The sequence below is a fragment of the Caloenas nicobarica genome, chromosome 3 (genome assembly GCF_036013445.1).
Source record: "Caloenas nicobarica isolate bCalNic1 chromosome 3, bCalNic1.hap1, whole genome shotgun sequence".
NCBI classification, from domain to species: Eukaryota; Metazoa; Chordata; class Aves; order Columbiformes; family Columbidae; genus Caloenas; species Caloenas nicobarica.
Window position 1 is genome coordinate 20175929 of NC_088247.1, and position 22535 is coordinate 20198463.

Here is a 22535-nt window from a genome sequence, read left to right on the forward strand (position 1 = left end):
ACTGCAAATCAAGGATCTGTGCTGATTTATTCAGCAAAGGATACGATATTCAGCTGAAGATACAATCTTCTATAATTTTGAAACAGTTTCAAATATTTTTTCACATGAAATTAAAAAATTACCTAGATCTCTATCTCGTAAAAAAAACCTTGAAAGTGTTTGCATATTTTAGACAAACCATACATGCTAAATAAAGCAGTTCTGGGAATAGAGAATTGAGTATTTACATGAGGTTACTGCAACAAATCTAACTGTTTATGCACTTTGCAAGAGGAAAAAAATACCTACCTATAGGTCTTGGTTTCTTCTTGCAAGGTGCTCTGATATCTGTGGCCACTGAACTCAGACGGTTTAGTGACCATTTAGTGACCAATTTTAGGACTGTAAAGATGTGACTATTCCTACTTTTTGCAGTCCTAAAATTACATTTGGCCCTTTGAAGGCAACTGTGAGGCTGATGTGGCCCCCGGAGAAAATGAGTTGAACACCCCTGGCTTGGTCCACCCAGGACTGGATCCTCAGTGGAGAGTTAGAGCAACAATTTAGTGAAGGACGAACAGTGAAGTAACCAGCCTCGTTTTGACATGTTTTATGTAGCAGCATACTGAAAGAAATCCCATTATTTTCTTTAAACATTGCACTTTGAAGATTCTAACCTGAGCTTTCTATCCCTCGTTATTCGTTTTTTAGAAGTATACATGTCAAATGTATGTGGGAATTCCCAAGTAAGGAAAACCATCAGATGAATACAGAACTGCCTTCATTGCTCTCTCTAAGCTGTAGCACGTAGTTTGTTATAATCTCTCCTATTCAGAGCATGGTTAAAGGTGCTCAGCATTTCCGATGAGGTTTCATGATCACTTTATGCCTAATATTTTCATGACTTCAGACAAGTCTTCTTTAGATACCACACACTTAAATAAAATGTACCAAGGACTACACTAAGTAGGATTTTATGCTTATAGAGTTTTTACGGGCAATTTCTCTGCCGAGTGGAGCTCCATAGCCAACATTTCAATTCCATTGTAATACTTACTGTAACGAACACTTGCAATTCAAATATATGTCTCAGTCCTTTTGTTGCAATTGCACAATATCAACAGCTGTGACTTCATCTACTGGCTAGCCTCCTTACAGTTTATCAAAGGACGTATTTTTATTTGTATTAGTGAAGTTCTGCTTCTAATTTTACCCACTACAGGGTATCTTGACTATTTTTAAGACCGCAGTGCATGATTGTTCTTTTCTTTTCATGTCGGGTTTATTTTGACTTTGTTGTAGAGGCTACCAGGTATATGATGGCAAGACAATAAAGTTTATCTCATCTATCTGCTATCCAGATGTCCAGTTCCTGGTTGTGATGGTCAGGGTCATATAACTGGAAAATATGCATCCCATCGCAGTGCGTCAGGGTGTCCTCTAGCTGCCAAAAGGCAAAAGGATGGGTACCTCAATGGCTCACAGTTCTCTTGGAAGTCAGTGAAGACGGAAGGAATGTCATGTCCAACCCCAGGATGTGATGGCTCAGGACATGTCAGTGGTAGTTTTCTTACTCATCGTAGGTGAGTAACTATGGCTTATATTTTTCACTTGCAATTATTATTTGAATTAGATTAGCAAGATTTAAAGTATAGCTTTTTGTCATGGTATTTCTCTGTTCCTTTTGAATTACATTATTACTTTGAAAAATAATCTTCCTACATACATTTGTAGATAACTGGAAATCAAGACACACAATTTTTTTTTATACAAGTCCTTGCTTGCAGGTAGTGACCTGAATCTGATCTATAGTACACAGAAAATTTTAGGGGAAAAAGTGTGCATGACAATTACTGTAAATCTGCTGCTGCTTCCTTGAGTGACGCTGGACAAATTACCTTATGATAGACTTTGTAGTACAAATCTGAATGCCCCTGGTTTTCAGAGATGTTGAACACATTGTTGGTTCCCACACATCAGAGCATGGAATTGAAGAATTTAAGGAGCCAGTTCCATAAAAACAAAGTGCTTTTATTCATTTGTTAATTAAAATGCTTGCTCAAAACAATAAATGTAAACTACAGGAGATTAATTAAAACTAATGGAATACAAGTATTTGACAAAAGAAATACAAAGCCCAATTTTGCATAAACTTAGCAAAACTAAGAGAACTTCAGTGATAACATTTTTCATTGCTTTTAAGAGATTAAGGAAGAAAAATCAGCCAGCCTCTTAGTGATAAATCTTCCTGCCATTTTAGAGATTAGCTTATGAGGAAGCAAGGGTGTTCTTGGAGCTTTGACTGGGAATCTCAGCCTGAACATGACTATAATTCCAGAGCAAATTGCTTGTTACATATTCACTAATATAGAACTCTATTACTTCAAATATGTCAAGCCAATGTGCCTCATTTGTCACCCTTCCCCAGGCAGACCTCAGTTGAACTTCTATACCTTTTAGTTAACTAAACCAACCTGATCTTTGCAGTCAGTTCTAGATATGGAGGTGAAAAGTGAGCTACTTCTTCCTCCTTTTGCCTGTAACTATTTCCTTTGATCCTTTCTTTGACAATCCTTTATTCCTTAACTCAAAAGCCTTACCATTACTACAACCTCTCCAGACTTTGTGCACATAGTTCCTTTTTATTGTTTAGGTTCAGAGCTGTTTTTCTACCCAGTGTTTGTCTGATACCTAGCATGACGGGATTCTGGTCCATGACCTGAGGTGCTACCGAAGTGGTGAAACATGTTACACAGCCTGCAGCTCCCATAGGCTTTAGGGAATGCAGATGCAAAAGCCCCAACCATTCGTGCAGATATCCACATGTGAATTTAAGTTTCTGACTTTCAGCAAAATAACAGTATTATCATTCATATTTCAGTTTAGCTTTCTTCATAATGGTGTAACATTTATTTAACTCACAGAAATCTGTCATTAAAATTGTGAAATCATTTTGCCTTTAGTTGAAAGGTACAATATAGTTACTGAGAGATTGCTTTCAAGGGATATTTACATAGTATTTACATTTTCAAGGAGAAAATTCTTGCAACAAGAATAACTGACTTCTGAAAGGAACATACTGATACTAATTTCACTGTTCTTCAAAATTAAGGGGCAAATGGTACCTGGAGGTTTGTGGCTTTTTTTCCAACAGGAATGTTTTCATGAAAAAAAAAATAGAATGAAATTTAAATTCTTTTTTTGCAATGGAGAAACTGAAATATGCCATTTTGCCACATTGCAGCCTGGTGCTTTCTTGAGTACTATTGTTTTAAGTAGAAAACAAGACATGTAACGGCTTACCTTATAAGACCAGTTTCGGGCATAAAGATCTATTGTTAGAGAAGAGCACCAGAAGATGAAAGGTTACGTTGAAAGACTGACTGAAGTAGACTGATCTTACTTAATTGTCTTCATGTAACAAAGCACAAGTATTTTAAGTCTTCGTGAGCAAGTTTAACAGTTTCTTGAAGCTTCTATAAGCTATGGCAATATTAATAAAAAGCCATATTATTTAAAAACATATTATTAATTCTTATAAAATTCTTAAGATGCTGTTAAAAGGGCTTAGTTCATTTACTCACACAAAGAAAATCACTTGAAGCCATTTTAGATGCCTTTTGGATAATTTACGTAGCCTCCAGCTGTTGCTCAGAAGGGCATACATCTGTGGTAGGTCCAGTGTCATATTTACCAGCCTTAATGATACATCTTCTCAAGTGGCACGTCGTGCCTGTATATGGACAATGGAACCAAACTCTGCATGTAAGATTGAGCTTCAGAACAATTCACCTACTTTAAGAATCTATGTAAAGTTGAACAAGGTGCTTTTGCTCCTCTTCCAATGAATGGAGTCAATGAATCCTGGAGAGTTGTTCACTTCACCTGTGACGCAGACACCTGCCTTTGATCAGAGTTGTATCCTAAATGCCCTGAGTGCATCAACAGGGATAGACACGTTATGCCCTTGGAAATGTTGATGGGGCAGGCAAGATGGCCTTACTGGGCTGGAGAAATGACTGGACATTTGTGAGACGCTCTTTTGATTGTAACAGCTGAGAGCTGAACATGCATCGCAGGGGATCTGGAAGCGTGCTAGACTTGTTAAATGAGCTCCGTGGAAGCTTTGACACAGAGTTCCCATGGAGACATTTAAACCTATGTCCCCTAATCTGGAGTTTAGTCCCACCTAAATTACAGACTATGCATTTCTTTACCTAATGATGGAATATCCCCTCACTTTTAGTGTGTCCATTTTAATAGTCTGTGGTGTCATCTTCTACCTCTGACAACATTTTGCTACACAGCTATGGCTGTATAGCTCAAACACCACCTTCTGAAGAGAAGCAATGCTATGAAAATTACAAGCTGGAACCAGGCTTAAATACAGCCTTTTGCAGGTATGGCTGTGTCCAGCATGCGTGGGGAGCAAGCAAGGTTATGATCATTAACTGAGGCAGTAAAAACTCCTAGGGAAGTAGTAGTTTAAAGTCTTCAATTTTGGCAGAACATCTTGCTTCTCTCCTGATACATCACTTTTCTTCCCTAGTGCAAATATTATTTTATCAGCACACTTCTCTAAGCATATATACTAAGGGCATATGTAGTGTCCTTAATGTGTTCTTTGAGATTTTATATTCTGCCGTTCATAGACACCTGTTAATGTGCTATCATCCAAGCAGCTGTAATATTCTGGAAACTAGAATGGCAGAATGGCTAGTGGAAATTATGCCAACTGTTGAATTAATTAAATATATAGAGAGAGAGGGGGTGGGGGGTTGACGCAAAGATTTCTTAGAGCCATTCTTGCACCTTGTACGCATGGTGTAATTCCACTGATATCAATGGACCCTTGAGGTGATCCACAAGTGCTGGTAAATCAGTACGTAGTTAAAAGCCTGCTCCAACTGGTATTATGAAGTCTGGAATTTAGATATATGCATATTTGTACATACATGCTTCTGAAGTAGAAATAAGCAGTCAACTGAAAAAGTCACAAATTTCAGTAAGTTTTGAATCCTACTCTGTGAACAAAGGCACCAAAAAAGGTTTCTATTTATTTAATGTTAGCCATGCCTGTCTGCAGAAATTCATATTAATAGTTTTAGTCTGTGAAGAAGTTTTGCATAGGGAAGAATGGCAACAGAGGGTTATCAGAAGGGACTTAAAGCATAGAACTAAGAGCACTACACTTCAAAAAGGAGCCTGTGCTAGTAGGAGAGGCCAGTGTGAAATTAGGTGATCTATCAGCAATATGAAAATTAATTGGAAGCCATGTAAGCATGGAGTCAGTAGACAGGTAAGTGAAACAGTTTATAATGAAATGTAAATTGGTTATTATACTGTAGCTTTCCAGTTTTGTTCTTGAACCGGCCCTTACATCCTCATATTTGGTTTAAGAAGACTTTTCAGGACAGCATGATTTCTAATACAATGATCAGTTGAGGACTTTCTCAGAATACACTTGGATTTAGCAACTCTGCTCCTTAGCACAGATGGGGAAATATGCTTGTGCTAACTTCAGTGGAAATTACATTCAGAAATGCCTTTTCAGATCTAAAACAATGTTCCTGCTCTCATTTCCTGCCCACTTTTATTTAAATCAGTGTTCGCTGATTTCAAACACAGTAATGTCCCTTTAAATTCCCTTCACTATGGAAAACTGTTGTGTTTTAACCCCAGGAGGGGCCGCAGCCCCACACAGCTGCTCGCTCCCTCCCAGCACTGTGGGGGAGGGAATCTGAGGGGTAAAAGCAAGAAAAGTCCTGGCTTGAGACAAAGACAGTTTACTACGTGAAGCAAAAACTGTCCTCACAAGCAGAGCAAAACAAGGAATTCATTTACTGCTTCCCGTGGGCAGGCAGGTGTTCAGCCATCCCCGGGAAAGCAGGGACAGCGACTTGGGAAGACAAACACCATCACTCTGAATGTCCCCTTTTCCTCCTCCTTCCTCTGGCTTTATTGCTGAGCCCAGTGTCATATGGCGTGGGACATCCCTTTGGTCAGTTGGGGTCAGCTGTCCCAGCTGTGTCACCTCCCTGCTTCTTGCCCACCCCCGGCCTACTCGGTGCGGTGGGGTGAGAAGTAGAAAAGGCCTTGGCTCTGTGCAAGTGACTAAACTCGGCTCAGCAGTAACTGTATTATCCACACTGTTTTCAGCACAAATCCAAAACATAGTCCCATACTAGCTACTGTGAAGAAAAATAACTCTGTCAAAAGCCAAAACCAGTGCAAAAACATATGCTGGTAGAGCTACAATACACAAGACATGGTTGAATTATAAGTATTTTCACCATTTAGAAGCTAATGCTAAATAGAGATGAAAATGTGAAGGAGATTTTTCTTTAGTGTACCTGCATCCTTGCCGAGGCCAGTGGGACTCCAAGATCCATTAAAAGGTTTATAGGATAGGATTTCTGTTTGAGCAGCAAGGGCATGCCACTGGGCTTGCAAAATGGAAAGAAGTGGACACCATCCAGTGCCTTCTGCCTCCTGAAGGAATGGATGTAGAGATACTCAGGCTTCTGTGGGAAATGTTTACATGTGACTGTTGCGAGCTGCCAGAGCCCGATTAACCGGGAAGTCCTAGCTAAAGGTACGGCTGCCAGAAAGCCTGCAGGAAGATAACAGCAGTGCACTCGGTTCAGCCATCACCTCGCGTGCATGTCCTGAGGTGAAGGAGCACTGCCAGAGTCGTTTCCTCCAGAAATTCGAGGCTGGTCACAGCTCTGAGCTGCACAGCTGCATTGCTAAGCCTGGGAACAGGCAGATTAGGAAAAAATAAAAAGATATGAACCCAAGGCAGCAGCTGCCCTCTGCGGCTGCTTGCTAGAAACAGACAGATACCAACACTCAGATCCTCAGGGGACCTCTGAGCTCCCAAAGCATTCGGGAGATGACAAATGTGAGGAAAGAAGGATAGAGCTGTAGATTTTCATGTGCAGATCTCATGAAATATGCTTCACTTAGAAAGAGATGTCTAAAAAGCCTATGCCATCAACGTCAGCTCCTTAAGGCAAGGTTTGGAAGTGCCACCTATGGCCAAATCTCCTGGTGCTCAGGGCTATAGCTTGAGCCTGTGTCCACAGAACAGCATCTCACTCCAGGGTTTATCTGGGGTGGGTGTTCACATGCAGAGTGCCAAAGGGGCAGTTTCTCTATAATCCAGCTGCTTTGCATCTTCAAACATGTGCTAGTGGCTGCAAATTTGTTTCTAAATTATTGTAGAGCTTTCAGTCTTTGCCTGCAGTCACATCCTCTGTTAGCATCAGCATTTCTCAGCTTCAGCATTTAAAAACACAAAAATACTTAGCATTAGTTCAGTGAATATGTCTTTTAGAAATGAGCTCTATAGTTACAAAGGGCCTGAGACGACCTCAGATTATTCTGATTTTTATGCTTTGTACTTAGGTTTGCAACCTCTGCTAATTGAGCAAAGTCAGTACTGCAGAGTCTTGGACCTGAAATAGCCTTTGTGTTAATGCAGTGTTGTATGAGGCCTATAGATAAGACAGCAGGATTTACATTACACTAAGTTGTCTGAGATACTAAATGCCAGCTACTCCTTTCAGTTCATGGAAAAATGAAAGTGCCCCGCATTTAGATGGAGGCAATGGGTTCCGAGCAGAAGTCAGCTTTTCAGCAGGATAGGAAGATTATTTGAAATAAAAGCTGAAATGTGAAATCACAAAGTTTTGTGATTTTTCAAATAAATGCAGAAAGGAAGACTTAGAAGCTTTATTAAACAACTGAAAATATAATGTAAAGTTATATGAGATCTGAGATGTTTTTAATATATATATATACGCATGCATGATACAGCATTCACTGTGGACTAGTACAAATTAAAGATATCAGAAGGTGCATATTAATTCTGTGCTTCAGTGCTGTGAACCCCAATGCAAAAATGAGATAAGTCATGATGAAATACCTTCCGTAAAAACAACAAAAAAAGTAATTGTGGTCATCCTTTAAAACACGAAGAAACCAAACTGCCAGATGAAATCTCAGGATGTTTTAAACCTCCAAAATACCAAGTTTGTGAAGAATTTCTGTCCAGAGATTATAACTCCAGAGAACCAAAGGTTAAAAAGCACTTCTGAAAGGTGAAAATGGTAAATATTTGAAGAGAATGAATTTTTCTTGTTCTTCCATTCATCTATTTATGAAACATAAATACTGTCAACCTCCAGATGTGTAAGAAACTTCTAATATGCAACTCTTTAAAATATTGCATCTATTTCTAGCTGGGCCTCTCCTGTCAAATCAAATCTTGTCCTTTTTTCATTTGTTGCTACAGCAAATTGACAAGAAGAGTGCCACATTTAAGTAAACATTAATTCACTCAATTCTCATTGTTTCACTTTTTCCCCGGTAGGTTTCTTAAAGTTGTTTAACGTGTTTGTTTGTTTATTTATTTGTTTTTAACCTGCCTGTCCCCTCCCTACCATGGATTTATTTTGCTGTTTCCCATATCTTTTTATTTTTTTTCCCTACAAGCTCTGTGTTGCAGTTCAGCAGGAGAAACCAATACAATGTTAAGAGTATAGAACAACTTACCAAACTCACTGCATTTAACAGAAATTACAACTGACAGTGATAAGCATCATCATGGTGACATTATTGAAAATTGACAGACATACAAATGTGGCAAGGAGAGAAACCTGGCAATTAAATAATAATAATGTACATAAAGAAGGAAAATATTAAACTAAAATCTGCGAGGTGGATCCTGCAGTACAAAGGATTTTTTGACTTGGGAATTTCGTGTTCACCCATAAGCTCAAGGGAAGTCTTCTTAAGTTACTTTTCAACATGGTCTTCTTCCCATCCTCCTCCTCCCCTACTGCGTCTTGTGCTGGCCTTCTCTTCTCTTCTCTTCTCTTCTCTTCTCTTCTCTTCTCTTCTCTTCTCTTCTCTTCTCTTCTCTTCTCTTTCTCTTCTCTTCCCTTCTCTTCCCTTCTCTTCTCTTCCCTCTTCTCTTCTCTTCTCTTCTCTTCTCTTCTCTTCTCTTCTCTTCTCTTCTCTTCTCTTCTCTTCTCTTCCCTTCCCTTCCCTTCCCTTCCCTTCCCTTCCCTTCCCTTCCCTTCTCTTCCCTTCTCTTCCCTTCTCTTCGCTTCCCTTCTCTTCGCTTCTCTTCGCTTCTCTTCGCTTCCCTTCGCTTCCCTTCGCTTCCCTTCCCTTCGCTTCCCTTCGCTTCGCTTCGCTTCGCTTCCTCTTCTCCTCTCCTCTCCTCTCCTCTCCTACTTCTACTTCTCTTTCCCCACAGCTCCCATTTGATCTTTCTTCTTACTTCTGTGCTTATCAGCCTCAGGATTTGAGGTGACTGGCATCAGGTAGCTTCTCCTGAGTGCTGGCAGAACAGAACAGGTGGTCTCACTGGTGTTGTATCCAGCAAGCAACCTTCTGCTCCAGGGCCTGCAGCCCTGAACGGGGCTGATGGCAGAGAAGGTGTTCCCAGTTGCTACACACACAAAGTACACAGAGGTCTGGTAGCCAAACACTAACTCACATCTACTGAGCGTGTCCAAGTGACAATCTGTCAGGGGTTTATAACTTTGCCCAATCTACATTTGTTTTCCTGAGGGCAGCAGAATGCATCTCTAAACTCAGAGCAATACCATGCAAAATGTCTTGTTCCAATTCATGGATAATTAGAGATATTCACTAAATTATTGGTATTTTTTCCCCTCAGTATGAATAAAACAAGGTATGTGGAGAAAACAATGGTATACAAATATATTCTGAGAAATGGAAATTTTTTCCTATGACATTTGGAAAAATCTGAGGCTGGCCAGACACCTACCATGGAAGACTTCCATCAGATCAGTTAAAATTTGGCAAAAGTCAGAAGTGGCTAACTTCAGAGCTTGGTTGTTGAAAGGGTAAGGCCCTCTGACTGTGGGTAGTTGTGCCAGCTCTTTTCATTACGAGCTGGTAGAAGGATGGAATAGCATTTTAATTAGATGTAGTCTATTAAACTGAAAGGCTCCTAACAGAGAGCTAATCTAAAAGGACTTAAGAGGTTTACTTATCTTGGGAAAGTCAAGGAGAAAATAATATGAAATTTATATGAGAAAAAGCAGACAGCACAATATAAATAAGAAAAATCATTTTGCTGAGGAGACCTGACAAACGACAACAGATAGTAATTCGTACAGGTGCTTGCAATATGACATCTCCTTGATTCCAGGCACTTAGCAGAAGCTCTCTGGTTATAAGCCTGTTTGTCCTCATTCCAGGCATAGCCCATAAAAAAGCAGAGATGACTGGATGGCTTTTTAGATTTGAGGTGGGAAGAATTTTCCTCTTGAAATGCCTGTTTTCTCTCTGCTGTCTACCAAAGTGCCTGGAGAAACTGTGCTTCATTTTAAGTGCCTAAGTGAGCTGGGCTTGGTCACTAAATAGATCTCTTGAAATTTTTAGCTGCCCACAAGCACTAATCAGAGGTATGTAGCTAGAGATACACCTCACCTGTTTATACACAGAGAAGTCTCGGCCTGTTTTCTCCTTCACGATACATGTCCTGTTTGACTGAGCAGTAAATCCAGTGGTCTTCAGGTCATACTATGTGCAGTCACAAGACCAGAGAGAGGCTGCTAAACTTTGCAGTAGGTGGCCCCCAGCTCCTGGGGCACTCAGTGGTGCTTGATTAAGTGCACACTCCTTCCCCATAACTTACTGGAAGGGCCACCTGTATACTGTGTGAAGTGTTGCAGTGCTTCCTCACTCACCAAAAATAGAGACTTTTGAACAGTTATTGCATCATTGGGCAAGAGTCAAACCTCCTTCCCTGTTCAGGGATGATCCAGGTCAAAGCTCATAAGCACATGTGAGAAGCTCACCCACAGAGCCTCTTTGCTGACTAAGCAAATTTAATTAACAAAATGTTATGTAAATTTGCCACAGGACTGCTGTGCCCAGTTGAAGGGCAGATTTGGCAGTGCTCTTCAAGTGCCAGCACTTCAAGATTCATTAATCCTTTTTCTGGAGTATATTTATGCCCCAGGGACTTTCCTTTCAAATTCAGTCTACTCTCATAGCCTGTTCTTTCAGCTTGACCATGTTCACAGCTCTGTATAATTTCTATTTTGTTTTTCTTATTTGATTCTTGTTTTATTCTTTCGTTATTAGGGATATGCATGTTTAAGCTGTAACACTATTTTACCTTTTAAATCTCCAATAAAAACCAAATACCCTCTCATTTTCTGGGTATCATAGCCATTCACTCTATATAGTTGTCCATTTGATGCTTGACTGCCCAGATATGAATGCTGCTTTAAGCCCTCCCTCTCTAAAATAAGAAAGTAACTATTTCCTGAAGGTCTTTCTGAAGCAATGATCAGATATCATTAAAATAGTTTTCAAAATTTTACATTTTGTCTTTATTATAATGGCTATATTTCTTTTATGGCCACTTGGGTAGCGTTTTAACTTTCCTTAGCTCTGGAGCCAATGCAAATATTTATTTAAACAGAATATAATCTCAGTTGCTTTCCTCAGCAGATTTGGGTTAGGAGCTGCCACTTTCTACATTATATCAAGCTTTCAGTCTTTTTAACTTAGATTTCCCTCCTGACTGAAAATTCAATTAAAAGTTCTTCTGTATCAATATGCAAGTGTGAGTTGCAAGTGCACAAAAAAACGCACATAAACCCCACAAAACCAACCAACAAACAAGCAAAACAACAACGAAAAACCACAAACAAACAAAAAAACACACCACACAACAACAACAACAACAAAGCAACCAAACCAAAAAACCCACTAAACTTTAACCAGGGAACAACACCTAAAAAGCGCTACATTAACCAGAATTATTCTTTCTCAGTGAAGAATTCTGAAATTGAGCTGAACGGACGATTTCCTCCACTACAGCACAAAGGCAATTGGGATTGGGTGCCTGGTGGTCAGGAGAGATTCCTCTGTGAGTCGCAGCAATCTCCATGCAAACTAAACTACCTTGTTTGCAAAACCTCCCTCCTGGAATCTCTTTACTTCACAGATCAGTAAGAGACTGGGTAAAAGCCAATCACCCTTGAATGTAAATAAAAATGAATGCTGAGCAAGGGAGAGTTCCTTTTATCTGTGCTGGTGTTGTGCATAGAATATTTAATCGTCTAAGGTGTGTAGCAGAATTTACCCATGGGAATAAGGAAACCACTAAAGCTGGTACCCTTCAACATCGAAAAACTGAGCGGTTCATGGATTTAATATTAAACCAAGGAAAGGGCCACTTTGATCACTGAGTTTGATCTCTTAACTTGAACTTCAAACATTACCAAATAGCTTAGGAGCTTAGTCATAAAAGCAAGGTTTCATCCATTAACAAAATAAAACAGCAGTTTTCACTGTGATCTGTATTTCCATGAATATCAAAAGGATTTACATCTGGGTCTTGTTTTGGATCTATCTCTAGTTAAGAGAGGTGACATGTTCCTTTCTCTAGTCTATGGGCAATGTTACTTCTAATAAACAGGAAAAGTGTTTCATTTTCTTAACTTTTTGAAAAATCACTGTGGTAGTGCATCTATAAACATGTTACAGTGTTTACAAAGTCAGCCCTCAGGATGATTTTTGGGTACTCCAGGTTGGGGCTCTGATTTCTTTACATCCTGTTCTTTCTTTCTTTGTAAAATTCAGGACTTCACACACCAGATACAAAAGTTGCATTTGATTTGACCTTTGTCTCCTTTCCCACATCCATACTTCTCTGTTTGGAAAATGTTTTCTTCACTTGACAGGCCAAGTACAATTCTTTCAGCTTCAAGAGGGACAAGGCTGCATCTGTCTGCTGAGGCAAAAAATGTATTTAACAGAGCACAGCTGGAACCCAGATAACTAAAATCAGTCACCCGGACAATTGCTCCACTTGATCAAACATCCTCCACTCAGATGACCTCCTTTGTTTGCATCCCTGAAGATAGTGCAACTACATTCTTGAAGCAGTTCAGGATTTTAGCCCACATTTCTTTGTTTGTGAACTAAATATCTTGGTAAATGTGCACTAACCACTAGCTAGATGTCCCTTACAAATGTTTTTTCTCCAGTAATTTTTCTTTTATTTGGGGACCTATTTCACCTTATTTCCTAAATCCACTGAATATATGGCTACACATAGGCTGCAGTAACGTAACCACAGTCCTAAACAAAAAAGAAAATTCATTCCTCACATTGTGTTCAACTCTAACAGATGCAGTCACCTTGTACTCTTTATCCTAATTGGTGCACAAAGACTTTGTGCATACCTTCGGGATAACTGGGTTTCCATTAGTCGCTACTCTTCAGGGCAGTTAGGGTAAAATGTAGCTGTTACATATTGATGAACCTTATTTTGTACACTTTATAGAGCTACGAGTACTTTACCTCTGCATGCCTCCATTCATTAAGTCTTCCTGAAAAAACAACCCTGATTAATGCAGGTTGAACTTGGATGGTGTAAAACACGGTCACTTCTTCTACCTGTCAGTCCTGCAGGTATAGACTGTGTAGAAACATCTGTTGCACGAACAGCGCCATGTCCTGCAAAGCAAAGCTGCACAAGCGGGGCCGAGCCATGCACCTCAGCATGCAGCACTCATGCCCAACAAAACCACATTTCCAAATAAATGATGTGTTCTGATGTTAGGTGTCTCCCACCAACGAGCAAAAATTGAGACCTTCTCAAATTTTAGCACATGCCTTACAGGAGATTGGCAATATCTGACCCTAGATCAATTTAATCTAACAGTTTAATTCATTTTTCATAGGATTTTGTAAATTATGGCAGAGGTTGGCTTTCAAGGATGATGTGTCAGACTGCACTTTTGAGATTAAGCCCAATGGTAGAAATTCAGTGAGAGTCAAGACACGTTGCATCTCAAATAGACAAGGCGCTGATGTCCACCTGGTTGTCGATACGTTGCCTTTGTGGCAGCAGCAACTCACAGCTCCTGCTGAATCAGGAACTCGGAGCCAGGAGTTGAGTGGTGGTGCTTCTCACAGCCCCACCAAAATGCTGTAACTTCAAATCCTGTGGCATCTACGATCTGGCAGAGATAAATGAAGGTTCGGTACATTTATACAGTATTTATTACAGCAGTACTCCCAGCAATGTTGTTAGAAAATCTTATTAATTTTTTATTATGGAAAGAATACTCATCTGGGTTTTTTGGGGGGTTTTTTTGCATGATTTCTCACGTGTATGAGAATAATGGCAGTAGCAAGTGAGATAACTGTGATTAATTTTACTAGTCCTTTGCTGGAATGAGCAAGCTTCAGAATTCCATGTTTATGTAAAAGTCAGTGTAAGATCTGTTAAAATACAAAAAATAAACCAAAGCAGGATCGATTATACACTAGTTCCACTTGTAACAGAAAACCTACGGCACAGGCACCAACTATAAAGGCTTTAAACTTGATGTGAGGACAAGTATTATCCTTACCAAAACTACTAGCATGTTTCTCTTGGTCTTTTTGATTTTTGAGATGTTTAAAACATATTTTTCTTAAATCTTAAAGAACTGAAGTGGATTTCACTTGTACTCTTTTGTTTGCCAGTCATGGGAAGACAAATTACATCTCGAGATATTTGAGACAAAATCATACCAACTTCTTTTTGTCTTCTGCCTCCTTCTACCCTTCAGTATTCTAGTGATCTCGAGCCACTCCCAGTCTCACTGGGATCTTCAGTTCAAGCTTTTTGGTTAACTTTACACCTCCTTTATGTTCAGCCTTTGTAGAACAGCCCACTTCTGGTTCAATGCTGACTTAGTCCTGTTTTTCATCTTCCTGCCCTCTTTTGGTTGTTCTCAAGTTAAAGAAAGAGCAGTTACCTTGAGAAGGAGTACACATAGTCAAGAAGATAGAAAGGAAAAGGTAGAATTTCCTTGAAGAGCAGAAGCTTATCCTGAAAGTCCTAATTTACTTTTTAAATTATTTAAAGTATTTTTAGGTAACCTAATTAAGAACACAGCTGGGCAAAATTTAGCAGAATTTAGCCAAGTTAAATAAACTGTAGTAGAACTCAGCCCTCTAATTTAGGTTACTAACTTAGTATCTGCTTCAATGGAATTGTAAGTGCGTGGCTCACGTAAGTGAACTAATCCACTTACAATACAATACACAAATACAATATACAGTTAATAGAGAGACAGATTTGCCAGTAAAGACCTCCAGAGGAATTTTGTGGCATGGTCTGGCTTTGGCATCTTCCCCTGTGTTGAATTTGGTATCTCTGGGAGTTTTAAATGCTCTCTTAAATTGTGTAAAGCCACAGGAAAAGTAAGGACCTATTCATTCATGGCCTCTTCTAAGGGCAGACCAACAACAAGGTAAAGGTAGTCACAGCGGGACATGATGCGTATGTTAAAGCGTAAGGGTCAGGAAAGCAAAAGGGGAAGCTCGTGACTGGGGTATGCAGCTGCATGGAAGGAAAGTCCTTTTGATCTAAGCCCTCCTCTGTCCGTGCATATCGTATTAGACCAAGTGGTTAAGAACAAAACTAATCTGGCTGCAGGATGTGGAAGCCTTCTGCATCCTCACTAGTCGGCTCAAAAATAGGCAGCCCTTTGCCTTTCCCCTCACCAACTCATGACTCACTCGGGTACCTCTGGAAGAAGGTAGATAATCCATGCAGAACAACTCTCCAACAGTTCCTGCGGCAAAAACGGAGCACAGGACCCAGATCTTTGTGTTTCCAGTTTAGGCAGAGGACACCTGGTGCCAATATGCCTGAACTGCAGCAGAGGTAGCAGTGATGCACAAGGACTTACTCTTGCAATACGTATCTTTCCAGTGGAGCTAACGTGGGCCAGAGACAGTTGCTATTAGGCAGCTAGAACGTGGCCACCGTGTTTTGTAGAATAGGGAAGCTTAGTAGTGCAAATATGGGACATTGTACCTGGGGCCTCAGTGTGAGAGCGTGATTTGGAGCACACTGAAGATAGCAGTAGAGAGGTAAACTTCCAGACAAGCCGAGAAGATATCTACAGGGTTAGGCAGTCCTGAAAACTAGGTGTGCACAACCATGTTCTGGGAATATGATTGGGTTTTTGGCACTGAAGTTTGGCTGCAGGCACAATGAATCTCACAGTAGATTTCTAATACTTGTGAGCATACTTTGTTTTCATTATTCTTCTGCATATTCAAGTGCATAGTTCTAGCATCCAGGTTTCTTGTTGGTCTGTTTGGGGTTTGAATGCCATACTTGTGGGCTGTTTCAGAGATAATTTTATTTTGAGGGATTCTCTAACTTGTCATATGAATTAAGAAGACTGAAAATTCAGAGTGGGAACGTGTAAATTCAAAGGCGAGCATTTACACAGTAACTGTTTAACTGTTTTTAAAAGAAAATTTTTTATTAAGACCATTGTGTCTTTAGAAAATTGGACTGTTGTTCCCAGGTTTACAGTTTTACAAGATATATCTGACTTTTATATTAACTGTGTATACAAAAAGAATTTGGAAGAAAGAATAAAATCATTAAATCACTATGGTAAGTCTTTTTTTCCAGACTAATACACTCTTTCAGTGCCAGACAGTGAAGATAAACTTTGTATCCAATACTCTTTTTATTACAGTTTTGGATTACAGATTTATTTTAAATGGCCTATCAAAATTAACAGGCTCCTTACTGTTCACAGTTTATCAGGATGCCCCAGAGCTACTTCAGCAATGAAGAAAGCAAAGCTGTCTGGAGAACAAATGCTAACAATAAAGCAGCGGGCCAGTAATGGTAAATTTTTAATCATTACCTTTTTAAATATTACTTCTTTGTGAACTAATGTTATCATTACCCTATGGGCTTTTTTTTTTCCTACATGTGTAAATCTTTTTTGTATAAATTGTGAATGCACTGTTAGTAGAATTGAAACTGGGTTTTATGCTGTGGAAATCTGAGCCAGCAGTGGAATGGTCAGACTGGCCTGAGTTATGTCCACATAAATCTAAAGCACTAAAATATTTCCAAGTAGAATACACCATTATAATTTCCTGGTTCATAGCTCATTCACCAAGGTGGATAGTTGGTCTTAAATTGTTGCAGGATTCAGAAGAGAAAAATAATTGATTTCCAGAGGTGTTGAGTCCTCATGAGCTCCCCTGAATTCATTTGGAGCTGTGACTCTGTAAGCTCTGGCAGATGTAGATGGCCTTGTGCCATTTCACCTCCGGTAATCTGCAGTCCTTCCTGGGAACCCTGAATTGCAGGGAAGATGATTAAAGTACCCTGGATAAAAGTCAGGATAATACCCTGATAGTTGGAAGTGCAATAAAAGCAAAAAGTACGTGCTTCAGTTCAAATAAGTAATGCATGAAAGGCTTGGCCAGGAGGTGCCTAAGTCGTGAGTTTTCTTGGAAAACTTTATGTAGTCACTTAGTCCATGATGTGCATGCCTACAGATGCTGCCCTCTTAACTGCTGGTGGTGACTGTGTTTGGGAGCCACAAAGCATTTACAGAAAATATACAGAAAATGCTTTGTCAACGCAGCACAGGAGCCATTGCAGCCACATTGCCAGCACAGCTGGAGAAAGACTTGGTTGCCTTTGTTCAGTAGGCAGTAACCAAGGAGTGGAAGATCTGGATGTAATTTTCTTTGCAACCTGGGAAGTACTGAAAACTGTATCTGCCATGCAGAACAAGACAGTGGGAACACCAGTTTCTCTAGATTTAGAAGTTAAGACTTTGACTTGAGAGAGAACTGGTCTGTCTCTTCCCAGGGCTATTTTGTGCTTTGTTATAGGAATTAAAAGGGCAAATAAATCAAACCTTTGCAGTTTATTCCTGTCTGAATCCTTAAAGATGCTGGTACCTTTAAAATTCTGTTCTCTAAATATTTATGGTATAAAACTTTGGGAATCACTTCCATTTTGCAAATTATCCTACACAGCATTATTTAATAACACCCTTCTGAACCATGAAATTATTAATAGCAACAGCAGAATCACAATAAATCCCAGTGCATCAACAAAGTTTCACTGTGTCCAGAAAAAAAAATCTTCTGAATGAGTTACAAATGATACTGACAATGCTGTACTATGAAGAGATTAGCATGTTAAGATATTTTATTTTCCTTCCGAAGACCTATAAGTGGACACAGTCTTTCAAATAAGTTACATGTGACAGTGGAGCTGAATTTATTGCTGCAGGTGCATTTCTTACAACATAAAGTTAAAATCAGCGCATATAAAGAAAAAGGTGTGTCGTATTGATCCTCCAGGCATTTCGAACACTCTCGCTGGAAAATTACTGCAATTTTTAAAGTAAAAGTAGTGGAAACGACATTGTTTTAACTTCAAAAGACAAGTTTGAGGAACACTTTCTTTTTCTTTTTTACTTTAATACTTAGACTTGAAATAAATTTCTTTTCAAATATGGAAATAATTAATTCACTGAACTCTGATGTAAAGTTTAATTGTTTTAACACCCCTTTTATTTTTATATCACATAGGTATAGAAAATGATGAAGAAATTAAACAGTTAGATGAAGAAATCAAAGAACTAAATGAATCCAATTCCCAGATGGAAGCTGATATGATTAAACTCAGAACTCAGGTAACAGTTTTATGAAGCCCTAAATTCAGCTGCTTTTTCTATATGACTGATTAAAAGAAATATAGGAAATATATTGTTCCCTTTTATGTTTCTTACATGATTGCTATCTGTGATTTGCCACTTATAAAATCAGAAAACAATATCCATTATTCAATTTCCACGTCAGTTACCAGCATTAAAGAAGAAAAGGCTTTGCAAAAAATATTCTTTAAAATAATAACAAAAGTATGACCCTGTCATGGTCAACTTTGTATTTCCTCTTGATAAGGCTATGCCTTTCGAATAGTGGTTAAAATATTGTGTGAGATCATGGTCATTAACATAAGTTACAAGGTGAAGGAGTCCAGATGGACAACATGGCTTTTGCCAGGTCTGTTTTACAGAGGAAATTTAGATAGAGAGATTACACTTCGCTTCATCATGTGGTACACTAAGTGCAGCCCTTGGCAGCAGTAGTGCTTCCACAGATCCAGCTTAATTCTTTTTAGGTTCCACATAAATCTGTTGGGGGGGGGGGGGGGGGGGGGGAAGAAAACCTGACATTAGACTATTATTTAAAACCTCATTATTCAGCAGTTCAAAAACTAGATGAAAAAAGCAAAGAAAGGAAATTATTTATTTATTTCCCTTGCATTCTCCAGTGTCCAACATAGCTTCTGGTGCTTTTTCCTTCACATGGTTTGAGCATAGGTACCAACAGTAAGATTTACCACAGTTCTCACCATTTATCAGCCTTTAGTCCCACGGTCACAATCATCCAATTGATCTTGATGGAAAGAGGGTAAACCATTCCTTGTTGCTTCTTAGTCTGCTGCTTGAGGATAAGAGCACCATGTCCATTGTTCTCCTCCTCCTCTTGTATGCTCATTAATAGAAGGCAGGATCTGCCTCTTCAGCTTGGCTTTTCTTTGACTTCTAAACTTTAGCCAAATTGCTATTGAAACCTCACTTCTATTTTATTTCTGTATTTAGGGTTCTGTTTTCATTATTTGGCCTTTATAGGATTTGACTTACATTTTGCACAGATTTCTGATGTGACCAAGTGTAACTGCAGGATGAGGGAAAAATCTGCAAGAATGTAAAGCAAGAAGAATAATCAATAGCAGAAAAAATATATGTGTTTGTTGGAGGAATTTGGTCCTAAGTTTTGAATCTGACAGCTTCCAAACCTACCTTATATTTTCATTAGCTCAACAGAACACTGTGTGTGCTATTTACATACAGACTGATTTAGCTGAGATTTTAAAATGTGCAGTAGTTTGGCCGTCATGTGTACACTAGGTAAATGCTCCATTTGTCAATAACTGTCAGCATTTTAAATTTTATTTTTGACCAGATGAATTAAAAAAATAAAGCCATAATAACACTATCACAGGCATAAAACATACATGGAGTGTCAAAGATTTAGCTATGAGTTTCACGTCAAGTTTTGATCTGAAATGAGTACAGCCAACATACTTCGGTGGTCTCAGTTCCAGCTTTCATACCTCAGGCTAGTACCATTTCATATTCTTACAAACCAGATTAGGCACTACCTGGCACCACTGCCTGTTCTTGGTAAAAAAATCCCTAATTCCTCAGCTGATGATTTTACCATCGAGTTGAAAGGATGCTTTTCACACCTTGGTGCAGCAGATTTAGAAAAAGTGTAGAATGACTGACAATGACACATACTATCATTAAAATAATTAACAGGATTCTAGAAAACAGAGCTACAAGAGGCCTTGAAAGGCTATTTTGTCCACCACTCTTCTTCTGTAGCTCTTCCTAAGCCAATCCGGACAGATGCTTGTCTGTCCTGTCCTTTACTGCCTACACTAGAGATTCCACAGTCTCTGGGCAGTCTGGTCTAATCCTTACCTGTTCTTACCCAACATGCTACTGATGCCTTGCAGAAAATCCTAGCTGAGTCAAACTTCACAAAAATCCAGAGGCCTCAGCTTTGAATCCATACACTCTCCTGATGATAAGCAATTTACACTTCCAACAAAAGAGAGTTACACTCTTGTAATTATCAATCTATTAAGAGGATTACAGGCAACAGTCCCCTTTATTTGCAATGGTAAAATTATATTGAACATAACAAAATGTTTGCTGATAAGCCTTTAGAAAATCATTGTGCAACCTAGATTTCAACAAGTCTTCACAGGTGGGGAATAAACAGTGGGAAAATAGTGGAAGTTCTGTGAATACCAGAAGTAGTAACAGTCTTGTTTGATAAGGATTAGCATCCCATATAATTGTAAGTGCCAGCAAAAGTTTTTCCTACAACAGGAACTTCCATGTAGAATCTTTTATATTTAATAAAGTGAGAAGTCATGCTGCAGCCTATTTCTTAGTCGAGGCTTTCATAAAACTCTCCTTTACTCAGCTGTCTTTTTGCTTTAATACTTGGAAGAAAGTATTTTTAGTCTAAGATCTTCTGGTAAATTTGTCCAAATGTAACATGCAGGTCCAAAGTATGAAAGGGACAGAAACACATGGAGAGGGGGAAAGAAAAATCTGCAAAAAACCTGTCTCGTAGAATCAGCAGGTTATCCTGTTTTTAGAAAAGATACAAGTGAACATTCATTAGCTTTAGTGTAAAACATGGGGAGAGAAACTCCAGCCTTTAAGCAGTTGAATACAGTAATAAAGTATGCCAGTTATCTTAAGATACTTACAGATGAGCACTAAATGAAATTGTGAGACACGCTGATCAGCTGCAACTGTATTTGCAGATGGTCAGCATCTCACACGAAAAAAGAAAAAAGATCTGTTCAAGTAGCAGCACTCAACAAGCTGGAAAATCTGTAAAATGTCAGCTCCTACTTAAGTTAGTGTGAGGCAGCAGCAGTACGCCGCACTGAACTGGGCCTTCATTGACATCACACTCTTCACTTCGGTCTATAATACGAAAAACAATTCTTGGGCTAAATATTGGAGCATGACTGACTCTAATGAGGACCTATGAAAGATGTTTTGCATTTGCATACAGCATTGCTCTTCAACATAAAACGCAGAAAGCAAACACTAAAGGATGTGTTTCCCGTTTCAAAGCTGAAGAAAGCATTTTCCCTGTGTTGTGGAAATAGCTCAGAATCAACTACTTTTGAAAAAATCAAGCCCCTCTAATACTGGAAGCTTGATTAACTGCTGTATAAACACCTGTAGTCAAAGTAAGAGATACTTGAAGATCATTTTATGTAGCCACATCACTTGTCAAAGTTACCCTTATCAACTGGTGGATTGCATTTCCATAAGCAGACTGAAACTTCAGGTCCAGAATAAAACTTGAGGCATCTGACAACCTGATTGTGCCAACAGTTTTTTAAAACTTACTCATCCGTGGTCAAGTTAATATTCACTTAAGAACCTTTTCCCCTTTTCCCTGCTATTATTGCGCAAACGTCCAGCCTTCCCATCAGCATTTAAATTGTATCAATTCTTCCCACAGTTAGCTGTCTGTGCCAATGTAGAAATGGATAAAGCTCATTTTGAGAATTGAAAACCTTGTGTTCTTTGGCATTTTTTTCCACTTCTCTGGCATCTTTTTTCATCCTCTTGTCAATGCATATTTTAACCTATACACATACACAAATGGACACTGTACACTTTGTAAAATATGTCAATGGTTGTCGTCCAATGTGGAAAGTAAGGACAGGTCTAGAGAGGCAAGTGTAGCTAGAAATGAGTGAGCTCTTCTTGTGCTCTCGACGAGCTGGACATAAGCCAGTGCTCATCTGAAATCCTGCCAGCTACGTTAGTGCAGAGCTCTGCACGAGCTCGGCTAAGTCACCTCCCAGCAGCAGTTTTTAGCTCAGGCACAGCACCATGCAAGGTCAGAGCTAACTTGGGTCTGCTCACCTGGGAACCCAGGCAGAGCAAACCCTCAGTTATCTTCACCTGCACATGTGGTCATGCCCCACAGACTCACTCTCCTGGCTGTGTGTAAATTTTCTTCAGTTCCTTCAGTTTTGCAAATCATTGTCTTGATTAGAAAATTTTCTGAATTTGTACTTCCATCGGAGTAACATGCAATTG

General features: G+C 39.2%; 1 protein-coding gene across 1 annotated transcript in view; it reads left to right on the top strand.

Moving 5' to 3' along the window:
* MYT1L (myelin transcription factor 1 like) overlaps positions 1-22535 on the top strand; it is a 220148-nt gene that overhangs the window by 196500 nt on the left and 1113 nt on the right. The window contains exons 17-19 of the mRNA XM_065630596.1: positions 1341-1562; positions 16602-16693; positions 18409-18512. Coding sequence (XP_065486668.1) covers positions 1341-1562; positions 16602-16693; positions 18409-18512 — 418 coding nt within the window. The remainder of the gene's footprint in view (positions 1-1340; positions 1563-16601; positions 16694-18408; positions 18513-22535) is intronic.